This window comes from Rosa rugosa, chromosome 5 (genome assembly GCF_958449725.1).
Source record: "Rosa rugosa chromosome 5, drRosRugo1.1, whole genome shotgun sequence".
In the NCBI taxonomy this organism is placed as follows: domain Eukaryota; kingdom Viridiplantae; phylum Streptophyta; class Magnoliopsida; order Rosales; family Rosaceae; genus Rosa; species Rosa rugosa.
In genome coordinates this window covers 16,851,451-16,867,503 of record NC_084824.1, presented here as the reverse complement: position 1 = coordinate 16,867,503, position 16,053 = coordinate 16,851,451, and the positions used below count along the sequence as shown (strand labels likewise).

General features: G+C 37.6%; 1 protein-coding gene across 1 annotated transcript; it reads right to left on the bottom strand.

Annotated features, from left to right (window-relative positions):
- Window positions 1-1,589: 1,589 nt before the first annotated feature.
- LOC133712317 (uncharacterized) lies at window positions 1,590-4,942 on the bottom strand. Its single transcript, XM_062138421.1, has 3 exons — window positions 4,325-4,942; window positions 2,107-2,348; window positions 1,590-2,004 (listed from the first exon to the last, which is right to left on the bottom strand). The coding sequence occupies exons 1-3, from the start codon at window positions 4,793-4,795 to the stop codon at window positions 1,755-1,757; spliced, it is 963 nt and encodes a 320-aa protein (XP_061994405.1). The 5' UTR covers window positions 4,796-4,942; the 3' UTR covers window positions 1,590-1,754.
- Window positions 4,943-16,053: the final 11,111 nt, after the last annotated feature.

Below are 16,053 nucleotides of genomic sequence, written 5' to 3'. Positions count from 1 at the left end.
AATGTAGATTATTGTGGTAAAATTTCAGAATTTATTTCCATGTGGTTGGGCCGGAAATGCTGCTGGACCTCTTACAGGTCCAGTTTCCAAGCCAGTTTCCAAGTTTTGCTTCTGCAGAAAATTGGACTGTTTGTTTGAAGGTTTTCCACTCCGAACGAGCTTTGGCACTCTTCATAAGAAATTATCAATGGGATGTCTAGAATTAATCTGGAAAGTTTCAACTCATTTGGAGTTCGGATGGTTAGTCCGCCATCCCTCATTTCTTGTCTAGCTCGCTTTCTCCTAGCCGAAGTAGGAAAATGTGCTAAAGTTGATTTTTCATTTCCATGTTTGGTAGGCCTTATTTAGCCTCTTAATAATATATTTTTGAACTTATCGAAAATATATATGTGAGCCACTGATATTGGCTCAATTTCTCCAAGACACGCTTTGTCAAACAAAAATGCTCATTTTGGGTCCAAACAGGTGGACTTCCCAATATTGCACATAATCAGCATGAACCTTTTCCCATAACTTGGAGGAGGTTATTTGTTTTCCAGTGATCGGGCACACAGTCTTACGTGCCCATGAATCACACAATTGAACTTGCTCCTCGGTAGACCAATTGGTACCCGAATCTCCCATTGTTGGATGATAATTGAAAGAAATGAAGAGAAGATTGATGGAGGAAGAAGATGGAGAGGTAAAATTGTTGAAAATTTTGGAGTGAGAAATTAAGGTGAGGAACTAGGTAATTATAGAATTTTTGAAAAAAAATTTCTGATTATTTTTTTAACATTCGGATTATTTTTTAGGGTGGAAAATGGTTATTACCGTTGTCAATTAATTGTAGCCATTGGATTGCATGATCCAACAGCCACAATTAAGTGACCGTTGCACAAAGAATAGTAAAAAAAAAATAGCCGTTGGCAGCAGGCCCATGTGGGTGTGGAGCCCGCCACCAACAGTCGGGCAATTCAGTTGCTGATTGTTGGTCATCCAATCAGTCGGGCAGGTGGGGCCCATTAATCAGTCGGGCAATAAACCCCCGCTGCATTCAACTTTTCTCTCTTTCCATCCAATTGGTCACACAATTACTCCACTGCTGCATTTGCTCTAAGAGAGCTCCGGAGCTAACCACCAAATGCTGTGTGAATTCCAGACTAAAAAGTAGAACAGAAACTTTGACAAAAATAAAATGCAAAAGGAGTTTGAAATTTTGTCCGGAACTTTAAGAAAAAAAATACAATGATTGTTTTTTTAATAAATGCAAATAATATGTTAGAGTTGAAAAAGAAAAGTGACGTGTTGAAATTTTTTATTCATAACAATAGCTTCTGTATTTGATCAAACAAAAAAAAACAATAGCTTCTGTAATTATGATGTTTCAAGTCTTGTAATTTCTATGAGCTGTGCTGCTGGTATAACTGAGATCGTATAGATCACGAATTCAAATCTCATTGTCGACGGATGATGGTGAAAAAGTACGAGAAATTGTGGGTTCAAGGTTTATCCTAATTGAATGAGTAGTTATTCTTCTAGTTACGCTTCTGTTCTGCATCAACATGTGGCCCAAAAAATTCGAAGTCACTAGTAGATGAATCTCTATATGAACCAATGAAAGTCAATTCTGGTATGATTATTGACCACAACAGCTTGCTAGTAGCTAGCCATCAAAAGTGACAGGCAAGACTCGAATACAGAACATAAACACTGGTAGCAGCGGTACAAGAACACAACAAACTGACACACAATACACAGGGAGATGCAATGCATTACTCGAATTTCTTGATGAAGTCGTGAATGTGTTCACTGATTTCATCGGCCTTTTCTTGATTGTTAAAATGGGCAACTCCTTCCATTACAACCACCTCTTCCAAGAACGGCACATATTTCTTGAACCCGCCATTGTGTATGAAATCCTTGGCGCCAAGAGAATTATAAACTAGGTCTTGGTCTCCCACAATGAACTTAACTGGAACTTTCACTTGAGCGCCAGTCCAGGGTGCAAGGAGTTCCCAATTTCTGCCGAGAAATAAAACCAACCATCAACATTACATTGGCATTTGGACATCAAAGAAGGAACTTCTAATCAGTAAACATGTAACCAGAGTTTGAAGTACATACCGGTCAAGGTTTCGGTAGTAGTTTAAGCCACCAGTGAAGCCCTTCTTCTCAAATTTGCTGACGTAGTAGTTAACATCATCCTCAGACAACCAACTTGGCAAGGGGATCGGAGCATCTGGGGGATGTCCAAAGAGTTTACCTTTAGGGAGGAAAAGCGGACCAGGGTGGCGAAAGGTCAAGAATTCCCTAATAACTCTTGCAGTACCAATTTGGGCGAACTCGGCTTCTATCTCTCCAGGCTCCTACAAGGTGAGTAAGTAATTTGTCTATCATAATCAAATCAATTGCAATCTCAGTTTTTGTTTCTAGAATGAACTAATTTCGATGACTCCAACAAAACTGTGTCGTCAAGTTACTACCCTCTAGAAAAATGGTAATACAACATGATGTAAAATGAGCGGGAATGGGGGTGTTCTTACAGGAATGGAGAATTAAAAAACTATTCACAACTTCATATATAAAGTGCATTTAAAATCCCGCTCCATTTTCATCTAAAATTATTTACTAACTTTTGCATATCAGATGAAACCATGATCTTCTGGAATCTAATTAGACCCGCCTCCACCGCTGGAGAGAGTTGGAATAAATGTTATGTTTAAGGTCGAGACCAATGATACAGAACACTCTTGCACAACAAAAGAATCTTCAATAATCAGTCAACCACTAAGCGAGGTTAGATAGTCTTCCCCCACTATTGGGCTTGTCATGACCACGAAAGCTTTGATTGTATCCTGCATTCCTGCTAGGCCTGATTTCAGGCTAAGATGTTTGTGCCCTTACGGCCCTCTGAATGATTCTTCTTCACGACTAAAAATAGTATAATACTATAATCCAACTATGCATTGACAAGCAGAAACTGCAGTTAATAATAATTTAATTACTAAATACATGCGGTATCAAGATTCATTAGAGGCATATAGTGATTGGTCATTATTTTACATCAAAATTGCAGAGAATATCCAATACTTACATTAAATCAATCAATTTCAACAGTAGATTTTTGTTTTTGACACTGACGTCTTTAAATTTGAAAAGGTGAAACAGCAACATATATATATATATATATACACACACACACACACACAGATTTTATCCAGAGCAGAGCTCCACTTTGAAATTAACGTGTGAAGTTCGAGTTTTTGGTCACTTTTCGGTCGCATATCCACATCTCGACCGTTCAGTTTTAGGTACTAGTGTATAGATCATCTCTGCAAATTTTCAGCCAAATTGATGATCGTTAAGGCATCTAACTCGCTTAAACCAATGGACGGACTGAATCGGTCAACCTGAACCTTACTAGCTTTAAGGCAGTTATCAATGCCTTAACGATCATCATTTTAGCTGAACATTTATAGAGATGATCTATACACTAGTACCTAAAAACTGAACGGTCGAGATGTAGATGTGCGACCGAAAAGTGACCAAAAACTCGAACTTCACACGTTAATTTCAAAACGGAGCTCTGCTCTGGATAGGATATGTGTATATATATATAACTTTGCTCAGGCGTGGATATCCGCACCTAAGCAAAAAGGTACGGATTTGAGGTTTTGACCCACTTTTCGATCATATTTTCACATCTTAACCGTTCAGTTTTTAGGTCCTAATGTATAGATCACCTCTGCAAAATTTCAGCCAAATTGGTGATCGTTAAGGGATCCAAAACTGCAATTTACAACAATGTACACGAATTTGGATCCCTTAACGATCACCAATTTGGCTGAAATTTTGCAGAAATGATCTATACATTAGGACCTAAAAACTAAACGGTTAAGATATGAAAATATGATCGAAAAGTGGGTCAAAACTTCAAATCCGTACCTAAGAAAAACTACAGACATCCGCAGTGGAGAAGCGTTATATATATATATATATATACGATTTGTGTATATATATATATATTTTTTTTTTTGATGACCAACAACAACACATATGTTGTGAAATAATATGTTTGACCATAAAACAATGTTGTGAAATAATGATTGACCCAACAAATCAGAAAACAGAGGAATTTAGATGATTAGATAAAACTGGGAAAGAAAGATGCTCAAAATTGATCTAAATTCTCAATTCAACTCGGGAAAAAAAAATGAAAGCTCTTTGCACCCAAAAAAATAAAAATAAAAAAACATATCCATACCAACGGATTAAGGGAAAAACTAAAATCTTATGAACCAAAAAAAAAAAAAAAAATAGGGTTGGGGGAAGAAGATCAAACCTGAAATCTGCAAATATAATAGTCGTTCCCATAAGCAGCTTTCATGGATTCAACAAACTTCATCTGAGGATTTCTAGGAAAGAATTGCACGCTCAAGTTGACCAGAGCCTTGACTCGGTCCGGCAGAAACAGGCCGAGATACCAAGCCATGAGTGCACCCCAGTCGTGCCCGATCACGAACACCTTCTCCTGGTCGCCGACGACGGCGTCCAATAGCGCCACGAGATCTCCCACCACGTGGAAGCAAGTGTAGCTCGACGAGTCGGCCGGCGCGTCGGTGTCGCCGAAGCCGCGGAGGTCCGGCGCGATGGCTCGGTAGCCGAGCGAGGCCAGGGTCTGGATTTGGTGCCTCCATGAGTACCAGAGCTCCGGGAAGCCGTGGAGGAGTAGCACCACCGGGCCTTGGCCTTTCACGGCTACGTGCATGTTGATGCCGTTGACTTTGACTGTTCTGTGCTCTACTCCCTCCATATCTCTTCTTCTTTCTCTCCTCGTCGATGGTTTATGAATCGAGTGACAATGGAGAGTGATGATATATGGCCGCACAAAGAGTCCGTCCACTGATACAGCTGGAAGAGATAAAAACGAAGTGACAATTTAGGAACTTTGTCATTAACTGCGCGTCGATCTCCAAGGGAAGGCCAAAATCAAATCAGAAAGCTACGCAGCGGAACTGCTGCCAAGCAAATGTGGAGAGCCGCCGAATATAGACAAGGGATAGAACGACATGCGAAAATGATATCAATTAGAAATCCGAATATGATCATTGCATGACGTCTATTTTAGTAATAGAATCGTTTTTTTTTTTTTTTGGCAAAAATTTTAGAAATAGAATCTGAAAACTAGATCTGAACATGTCGTGCTGTTAAATAATCAAATGGACGGGAGTTGTTTTGTTGTGGGCAGTGATCCATCTTCGGTTTTCTAGATTTGCTTTCGCAGTGTTTTGAGTCCTGTTAGTGCCTTGGCTCTCTTGCACCGTAGTTTATGCCCCTTGGCATCTTTTCCTCAAATTTTTTTTATTACGATCAAGATTTTTATGCGTTACTTTATTTGAATATTTCATGTTCTACACCTTTTTTGCTGGAGTGGTATTTGATTTTGGATAATTTTATATTTTTTGTTGGATTAAATTCAGTTTACCCCCTTAAGGTTTGGGGGTAATTTCATGTTAGTCCCTGTCCTTTCAATTTAATCAGTTTACCCCCGAAGCTTTCCAATTTCAATTAGCCGTGTCCAATTTCTACTACTCCGTCCAATTTGGACCGTTAAGTCTGACTTTTGAGGGTTAAAATGGTCATTTCAAGACAAAAAAAAAAACTATAAAAAAAAAAAGGAATTTTTTTTTCTTTTTTTCATTTTTATTTTATTTTATTTTATTTTTCTGTTTTTTTTTTTCATTTTAAATTTTTTTTTTCCATCTTTTTTTTTTATATAAATTTTGTCTTCAACCTATACACCACAAGTTATAATAGGTTTATAAAAACAAAAAGATACTCTAGGTGGTTGAAAGTCTCTCGCTGATCTACGATATTTATGATATATCTCCGATAAAGAGAAGAATTTTAGGATATATCCCCAATAAAGTGAAGAAACGTCTGTGTAAAATTATTTTTTACAGATATTTACAGATAAAGTGTAAAATCGTGAAGAAATATCTGTGTAAATTAAAATCATTTTTTACAGATATTTATAAATAAAGTGTAAAATCATTTTTTACAGATATTTCTTCACTTTATTGTGGATATCTCCTAAAATTCTTCATTTTATCGGAGATATATCACAAATATCGTAGATCAGCGAGCGGCTTTCAACCACCTAGAGTATCTTTTTGTTCTTATAAACCTATTATAACTTGTGGTGTATAGGTTGAAGACAAAATTAAAAAAATGAAAAATGAAAAAACAGAAGAAAAAACAGAAAAAAAAAAATTTTAAAAAAAAAAACAGAAGAAAAAAAATATATAAAAAAAATAATAATAATAAAATTCTTTTTTTTTTTGTCTTGAAATGACCATTTTAGCCCTCAAAAATCAGACTTAACGTCCAAATTGGATGGAATGGACACGGTTGAGGAGAATTGACAAGCTTGGGGGGTAAACTGATTAAATTGAAAGGACATGGACTAACATGAAATTACTCCCAAACCTCAGGGGGGTAAACTGAATTTAATCCTTTTTTGTTTGTCAAATTATAGATTTGACAACTAATTTGTCTGTGCTTCAGATTTTGTACATACTTTGTCTTCTGTTCTTGTTTTTCTCTTAGATATTTAGGCATTCTTCTTGGCCCTGTTTCTTTGCTTTACGATTGCCTTTGTTTTGTTATTCGCAGGACGTATTGGTCGATTGTTTCAAATGACTTTTTTTGCTTTTCTTTGCATGGTACATGGGTGAAATCTGAGGAAATTAGATCGCATGATGGCCGAGTTTATCGATTAGAGAAATGTTGTTGTGGAAATGATATTGGGACAGCAGGAGCGGTTGCGAGCAGTTTCTTTTAGAATATACTAGCTTTATACCCGTGCAATGCACGTGTTATTGGTAAAAGAATGAAGAACAATGAAGTTTGAAATGACTTAATACCTTGAACTCCTTTGTTTTATGAAGCACATCAAAATGCATTTCTTCTATAAACACCATGACAATCACCTTTTGCATTTCTCACTGTTTAATAATTTTTCTTCACCTCCTTGTTGATATAAACATGGGCAAACATAGGTCCGTATATTGCTCTAAACTTCTTAAGCATGTAAACTGATTTGAACGTGATTGAGTCTCTCATGGAACTTCTGAAGCATGGAGATTGACTTTAATGTGATTAACCCTCTTGATAACTGACGGAAAATGATTTGAACGTGGTCAAGTACTCTCTCATGAGATAATTGTTCAATTTTTGAATGATCTTGGATATATGTGTACTTTATCTACTTCCAATAAGACTATTTAAATTTAATAATTATTTGAGTTTTATTTCATTTAGGCAAGGGTATATTAGTCAAATCATATTTTGATGGAGCCTTTGACACCAAAAGATGGCCTCTTTATAGTAGTAGAGATCACTACTAAAAAAAATTGCAATTGCTTCGCCTTTTTACTTCGGCAACAATTGCCGTCGCAATTAAGTCTTATCATTTGCGACGGAAAATCTTTGCCGTAGTAACTTTGTAATCAATTGCTACGCCTTTTCCTCTTGTCGTCGCAAAACTTATTTCTATTTCCCCGCTAACATCTCGATCTGTAGCCCTAATTAACCCAAGCTCTCTCTGTCTCTATCTCGCCCATGCGCTCTCTCTCTCTCTTCTCGCCCAAGCTCACCCAAGCGCTCTCTCTCTCTCTTCAGAACTTGGGTTTCTGTCTTCGTCCAAACTCAGGTTCCGCAAGGGCCTGAGGATCCACGACAACCCTCCTCTCGAGCACGCCTCCAAGGCCTCCAATTTCCTCTACCTGGTCTTCTTCATCGATCAGCACTGCATGAATCCCGACCCGAAAGCACCCCCGCCCGAGTCCTCCAAGGCCGGCCTGAACCGAATCTGGTTTCTGCTCCAGAGTCTGGTGGATTTGGATTTGAACCTCAAGAAGCTTGGGTCCAGATTGTTGGTGCTTAAAGGCGAACCCAGCGAGGTCATCGTTCGTTGCCTTAAGGAGGTTACTAACTCTACTTTTTTCTTAATCCCTAATATATTTTCCAATTTCAAGAACTTCTACTTTCTGTTAAATTCCAGTTCTTAAAGCTATTCAAGGTTGTAATGGAATGCACTTTTGATTATTACGTTTTGGTAAACCCATGAGGATGGATAGGACTGGAAAAGACCAAAGTTCAATTACTGCACTCCAAGTGTTTGATATTATGCCTCAAAGACAACACCCAAGCTGAACCAGTGGGCTATTCCATGATTTTCGAAAAACCTATACTTCTTGTTTTACTCTCAGTTTTTAACAGCTTAAAATAGACTCTTCAATGATCATTTTGAGCTTGGTTTCAAGAAAAATGGAGTTATAATGAGATACTTGTGCTATTTTGAAGTTACTGCACTGTTTCAGGATTTCTGCAGAATCAGATTTTCTGTCAATTTTAGATTCTTGTTTGACCCTCCATTTGAACTTCGATTAGCATGAAACTTTGCAAAATAGTAGCTTTGCATGTCTACTTCAAATCTGGAAAGCTTTGCTTGAAATCACTGAAAGACTAATTGTTGGTGAAATTTTCTTGCTTGTTACCAGTTTTCTGAAATTTTCTCAAAACTTGCAGCTTATTGTTACAAACAATTGATTTGAGAACCTTTACACTTGTTTTCTGTCCTCGATCTTCAGTAAGTTAGATTAGAGATGCAAAGCATGCCCTGAAACTTAACTTCAGTTCGAAAGCCTTAGAAAAGGTTTTGTCTTTGTTCGAAAGTGACTACAAACCAGTGTTTTCTATGCATTCTGATCAGAACATTCTGATCAATGCTTTCTTTTCGGAATAAGCCCACACATGGTGAAGCTCTAGCTATTGCCCAGTCTCTAATTGAGTGATTTAGTCTAAGGGAGAAATGTTATTAGGACTGATGGTGGTTTACATGTTCATAATAGGATCAAGGACTCAAGTGAATTGAAGAGTGGTTCTGTGGTACTTGCTGGGAGTTACACATCAAGGATTCTAGGTAGGGGGTCTTCACTAGTTAGAGCTTTTCTTGAAAGAATTTCTATGTTTTTGTGCATACACATTGCATTGTTTTTAAGTGGTGACCTGAGAGTGAAGGGAGCAAAGTGACTACCTTGGGTTTCTATCCCCTAAACCTCCGGAGGGGCTATACGGACTGGAGGACGTCTAACATCCTTTGAGGTGTGGCGTTACTCCTAGGTGGTATGGCGTAAACGGCCACTCTCGCTACTTCTTGCTGGTTGTTTATGCATTTACTTTAGCAAGTAAGTAGTTGGCATTAAGATCGGTCATCGGTTTGTAGAAAAATGGGTACCCCTTCATGCATACTTTCACTGGAAACTCTCATACAAACTTTAGTTTTCTGCTACTGTTGTCTAAAGTTTTATTGGTACCAACTTCAATTAGTTTTCAAACCTGGCTAGCGTTACTTTCTACTGAGCATATGAACGTAAGTGATGCTCACCCCTACTCATTTCAGGTACTGTGCACGAAGTTGAAAGGGAGCAGAACTGAAGTGGTGGCTTTTGGCATTTTGCTGCTTGTCAACTCCTGCCTTTTGAGGTCTTTTATCCTATTTTGAAACCCTGATGTTCTTTGGTGTTTTGTGCCTTTATTTTGCTGGAACTTTTGTTGTGGAAAGTTGAACTCAGTATTAGTACCCAGTATTACTTGGAATGGGACCTATTTGCTGGAACCTATTACCCAGTATTACTTGCTGGAACCTATTTGTACCCAGTATTACTTGGAATGGGTGCAAGGCGTTGTAGCTGCTAGCCAAGGATCAAACCAAAAAGTGGAATTGAAGGACATCAAAATTGTTGTGGTTAGTACATACATATTCATTATGTTATCTTTATTACTTCTATAATGTTGTATTGCATGTGCTTGCATTTTTGATGTTGAAGAGTTGTATATTGTGTTGCTTGCATTTTTGTTGTATTACTTCTATGATATTTAGAGGCTAGTTTTCAATATGAACTGAACATAAATGCTCATAAAAATGACTAGAATAAAAAGCTTAAATTATTCAAAATTATATGGGAAATGAGGAATTGTTTGGGTAGTAGCTTTTTGTTTATTGTGCTTCTCTAATGACAAGCAACACTCATATTTTATCTTCTGCAGCAGAGAACACCATCCATTAGTTGAAAAGGCAGCTCATCAGCAAGTCAATCAGCAGTGAAGAATCTGGAGTTAATTTTGGCAATCCAAAGCCAAGAGCTTGATATTAGCAAGTTAGTACTTCATCCTCATTTTTGTATTTCTGTTGTTTTCATTTGTTATGGAAGAAGTACTAAGTTTCTGTGTGGCAATGTAATATGGCTATGCTTTTATTTTTTATTTTTTTATTGATGTATAGTAATATCTTTCTTGCTTGCATTAGTTCTTGGTGTTACAATTCTGATCTTGTTACTTCTTCACTACATACTCATTTCACCTACGTGATATGCTTATGTTCAGATATTGAGTCTGCCAAAAGCATCAAGACAACAGCTCAAAGAAGCCGGAAAAAAAGCTAAAGTTTCCTAGGCATAAGCTGGCATATAGTTACTTTGGTGCTGCAATTCTTTATCCTCCCAATTTGCTATTTTTGTAAAAATTTAATCACTGTTTTACCTCTTTTATAGAAAATACAAGCTTTTGGCCCTCATATATCCAAAAAAAAAAAAACTACAAGTGAATATTGCAACTGTCTGCAATCCCAATAGAGTTCCGATGCGATATGTTTACACTATTTCTTTGCAGATCCAATATGTTTTATCTGTGGTCTCTCTATCAAACTTAAGGAACTATGAATTAATTTATATTAATCTCTCATTTAGCAACAAAAGCAATCCAATGGGTTATTTCTGAATAAATCTGAGCAACGGAGGTAGCGAAAATTAGTATTCTACAACCTTTACTAAAGAAATATAATTTCTATTCTCATTATCAACATGCAAACTTTGTTTTGCAACCAAACAATTAACTCAAACCAATTCCTCTTTTTTTCTTTCTTTTCTTTGCGAATATTTGTTTCTGGTCTTGCGCCGCCGACCAAATCGTGGAAGCTTTGAGGTGAACTTGGTACCCGGCAACCAACTCGAGCTGAAGATATAAATGAATGGAATAGGAAGTTGATAAAATGGTATTCAAATATGTAAAATAAAAATAAGGGTAAGTTAGGAAATTTGATGGACAAAAATAAAGGAGGAGGTATAAAAAGCAAATTGGGAGGTCTGAATAAAACCACCCTTTTGTATATTATGTCGATAATAGCAAGAGAGAGAGTTTTTTTTTTTTTTTTTTTAATTAAAGGGGGTGTCAACCCATGGGATGTAAAGTACGAAACATTACAAAATGACTCACCCAAACAGTCGGACTACAACAATATTGAGCCATGAATAAAAAACTTATAGTAAAGACCTAGACTAATCAAACATAATGTAATCTGAGAAATAAGGCTTCAAGTACCACAGTAACCTGACACTATCAGGGAAGCCTTCGAACACAGCCAAGAGTCTTCCCCAATTTTATTCAAATACCCAAAGAAACACCCTACACTGAAGGCGCTTCCCCGGGCTCAGTGAAAAGATAAAAATAAAAAGTGGCTGCCCGCTAACCCAACTAGCTGCAAGCTAAGTAAAAAGAGAAGAAAAAAACTCAAACTAAAACGTAGGCCCAAAGGCAGGGGGGACCAAACTCCAAACCCTAGATGCAGTCCCACCAAGCCTGCTTGATGCTTGCAACCCCAAAACCATCAACCCCTAGAACACCGCCGTTTTTGGAATCCTCCATCAGCAGAACCCTAGCATTTCTGCCAGCGCTCAAGTCAACACCCCCAACAGCAGACAGAAGAGCTCGTCGGATAAAAAAACACCGCCTCTCGACCACCTCGGCAATCGAGCCACACCACTTCCTAGACCAAACCCACGTCCAACACCAGGCTGTCTACTCTCAAAACTAGGGTCACCAAAAGATCGAACCAACTGGTTCGACACAGTAGCACAGCCCCAAGCATCGGGAGGAGAGCCCGAAGCCACCACTACGTTGCCAGCGGATGCGATCGCACCAAATGTAACCTTAGGCCCCCATAAAGTAGAGAAGCCAAAATCCGATTTCTCTGGTGCTTGAAGCCGGGCGATGTAGTCAACACTGTCTGCTTCGCCGCCATCAAGAGGAGAAGCAAGAAATAAGGTGAGAGCGAAAAGTCCCGCCATCAAAGAGAGAACGGAAAGAGCCATATTTTTCAATTAAGGTTGAGTGTTTCTTGTTTATTCCAGGAGATGATATTCACATGCCCTTTTGTGTTATAAATTATTGATTACAGACCCTTCTGTGTGTTAATTAGAACATAAAAGGGTGTGTGATTAGTATTTTTAATGGAAAATAGTGTGTGAATATCACTTTTCCTTCGGTTTAAGATTTGTATTTGAGCTCTTTGGGCCTGCTGTCCTTTTTGGGCTTTTATTGAAGTTTCTTACAGACCAAAAAACAACAATGCATGTATAACATATTGTAAGCTTGTAACTAACCCCATAGTCCTATAAGAGCAAGTGCACCGGTCTGGTATTGACCGGGCAAAAGCATGGATTTCTGACGTGGTGACCGGGCATGTGGAGATTCATCCCTCCACCGGTTGGTTTTTGCCCAGCTATACTTTGCCTTTCGATGACCCAGGGCAAGAAAAAAGCCAACTGCATGACTAATTTCTTGACCCAGCATGCCTGGCTGCCAGCATGCTACTGAGCTGACGACAGCGACCGAAAGCAGAAGCAGACAGAGAGCAGCAGACGCGTGGAGGCAACGCACCAATGAGAGAGGAGAAGACGCGCCGCAATTGCTGACCCCATATGCAATTGGTTTTGTCGCCTAGCGATAAGAAATGGCGGAAGAGAAAGGCCACGTGGAACCTAGCCGTTGGGCAAATAGTAAATTTGAAAGCAACGGTCAAGTCATCTCAGCCGTCTGTTTCAATTAACTTGCAGATCTGACGGCAACCAATTAATATGTATATATATTAAATCAAACGGTAAGAAAAAAAATTGTAAAAAATTCTAAAATTTTTTCTATAAATACCTACAATTTTTTCTAACATCTCACACCCAAAAAATCTGATTTCATAGTTACACCTTCCTCCTCTTCATATAGCTCTCATCATCCAAAATTTTCATTATCCAATATGGCCGAACAAAGGGGAAACACACGTCCAGTGCCCGGACAAGAGGGAGATCAAAGTGAAGATACTCAAGATAAAAGGAGATGGACGGATGAGGAAGATGTTCAATTGTGCAAGTCTTGGAAAGTTGTAAGCCAATGTCCGGCTGTGGGCACAAATCAGAAAAAAAAAACGACTTATGGATGCGCGTGAAGCGACATTTTGACGCAAATTGGCCGCAGAGCCGATCAACCCAATCTTTGTAGGGAAGGTGGAAAATTTTAAAGGTTGAACTCTTTGAGTGGCATTGTGCATTAAGGCAAGCGAAAAATTGGTACAAGAGCGGTTCGAATGCGGTTGATGAGGTATATATTTGTTGATAAATCATTTAATTTGTTGATACATTATAGTAAAATATTACATGATAAATCATGGTGAGATTATAAACTCGTTTTAATTGTAATAATTGTTTTTCGTTATAATTAAAATAATTAGTTGATAAATAATGATGTAATTACAACGATATTTATATTTGTACTTATTGATTTTTATTGTAAAACGGTGAGATACTTTCTTATTAAAATTATGACCTTTATATTTTTTGGTAAATCATTTAATTTGTTGATACATTATAGTAAAATATTACATGATAAATAATGTAGTAATTATAAACTCGTTTTAATTGTAATAATTGTTTTTCGTTATAATTAAAATAATTAATTGATAAATAATGATGTAATTACAACGATATTTATATTTGTACTTATTGCATTTGTTATTATTATTTTTTTAAATTACGTAGCAAGATGAAGCACAGAAATTGTGGCATAACGGGATGAAGAAAAAAGGGAAGACCAAAAGACACCTGTTTCAGAGTTTTGATAGTTACGCTGTTGTGGAGGGCTTTGCACATTTTAAAGACATCCCTAGCCATACATCCGGAGGAACATCAAATGTAGGAAGTCAACATACGCACACACAACCAATTGCTGAAAATTCCCCCATCAACTTGGACATGGATGTAGATGAGGTAATTGCAGGTGAAACTGCAGATCCTAATGTGAGACATCAAGGAAGGAAGGCTGCGAAAGAAGCAATCCGGAAAGCCAAGAAGGCGGCGAAAGAAGGAAGTCCTTACTCAAGCAGTCTCGAGAGTATAGCGAACAACCAAATAGAGGCAACGAAGGGCAAGAAAAAACTCGATGACGAATTCGCTCGAAATCTCCAAGAGGAAGAGAAAAGAGCATGTATCCTCTTGCAAATCGAAATGCGAAAAGAGCAACTCCTATTTCAAGAAAGGCAAAATCGAATTAAAGAGATGGAAGAGCGTATTAAAGAGAGGGAAGAGCGTATTATGGAGATTGATACAAGTAAAATGACGCCAAATAAAAAGCGTTATTGGTCAAGAAAACAAAAGAAGATAGCGGAGAAAGAAGATCTTGACGAGCAGCCGCCACCTTCTATGGGTGGATACTATCCGCAACCCAATTTTGGTGGTGCATTCCCACAACCAAATGTTGGTGGTGCATACCCACAACCTCCTTACCCCGGTGCATACCCACAACCACCTTACCCCGATGCATCCCCACAACCTCCCTTAACCGGTGGATTCCCACCACCTCCCTTCACCGGTGGATTCCCGCAACCCCCTTACCCCGGTGGATACTATCCGCAACCACCTTACCCCGGGGGATATCCTACACAACCACAATTTTCACCTTTCTCTACGGGTGAGTCCACCAACCCGTACCCTAACCTTAATGATGAGCCTTCAAACACAAATTACCTTTCTAGAGAGGATGAGGATTATGATTTGAATAATTAGGTTATTATGCATGTTTGTTATTGTATTGTACTTTTTCCTAGTTTTTCATTTATGTAAGCGACAATTTAATGAAATAAAAGTTGTATTTGGAAATTCCATGTATTAAAGCACACACCTTATATTCAAATAAATAACACATAATAAACATAATACGATGACAAATTCATATCACATTGACATAAAAAACATAGACATTGGCCAAACTAAAATGACACCAACTTTCCAAAACATAATACAAGCCAAATTCAAAGCACACAAACATAACAAAACATAGATATTAGCCAATATTTTTGAAAAAAAAAGTAAATTGCATAATTATGACATTAATTATCCGTAAATATTCATTATTATCATTAAATATATTTTATTTTTAAAAAAAAAAATTTTAAGAACTCTATGAACAGTAAAAAATTTCAGTAAATGAACAGTAAAGTTAAATTGTGAAACCCACGATGAACAGTAAATTATGTGAACAGTCGTATGAACAGTAAAAGAGTGAACAGTGTTGACCGGGCAAGAAAAACAACGGGTACAAACCTATGTCCAGTGGCAGTGAATAGTAGCTTGACTGGTCGAATTCTTGACTTCTCGACTTTGCCTTTTCTTGACTACGGGTGCACTTGCTCTAAGAGAGCTCCGTAGCTAACCACCAAATGTTGTGTGAATTCCAGACTAAAAAGTAGAACAAAAACTTTGACAAAAATAAAATGCAAAAGGAGTTTGAAATTTTGTCCGGAGCTTTAAGAAAAAAAAATACAATGATTGTTTTTTTAATAAATGCAAATAATATGTTAGAGTTGAAAAAAAAAAGTGACGTGTTGAAATTTTTTAACCATAACAATAGCTTCTGTATTTGATCAAACAAAAAAAAACAATAGCTTCTGTAATTATGATGTTTCAAGTCTTGTAATTTCTATGAGCTGTGCTGCTGGTATAACTGAGATCGTATAGATCACGAATTCAAATCTCATTGTCGACGGATGATGGTGAAAAAGTACGAGAAATTGTGGGTTCAAGGTTTATCCTAATTGAATGAGTAGTTATTCTTCTAGTTACGCTTCTGTTCTGCATCAACATGTGGCCCAAAAAATTCAAAGTCACTAGTAGATGAATCTCTATA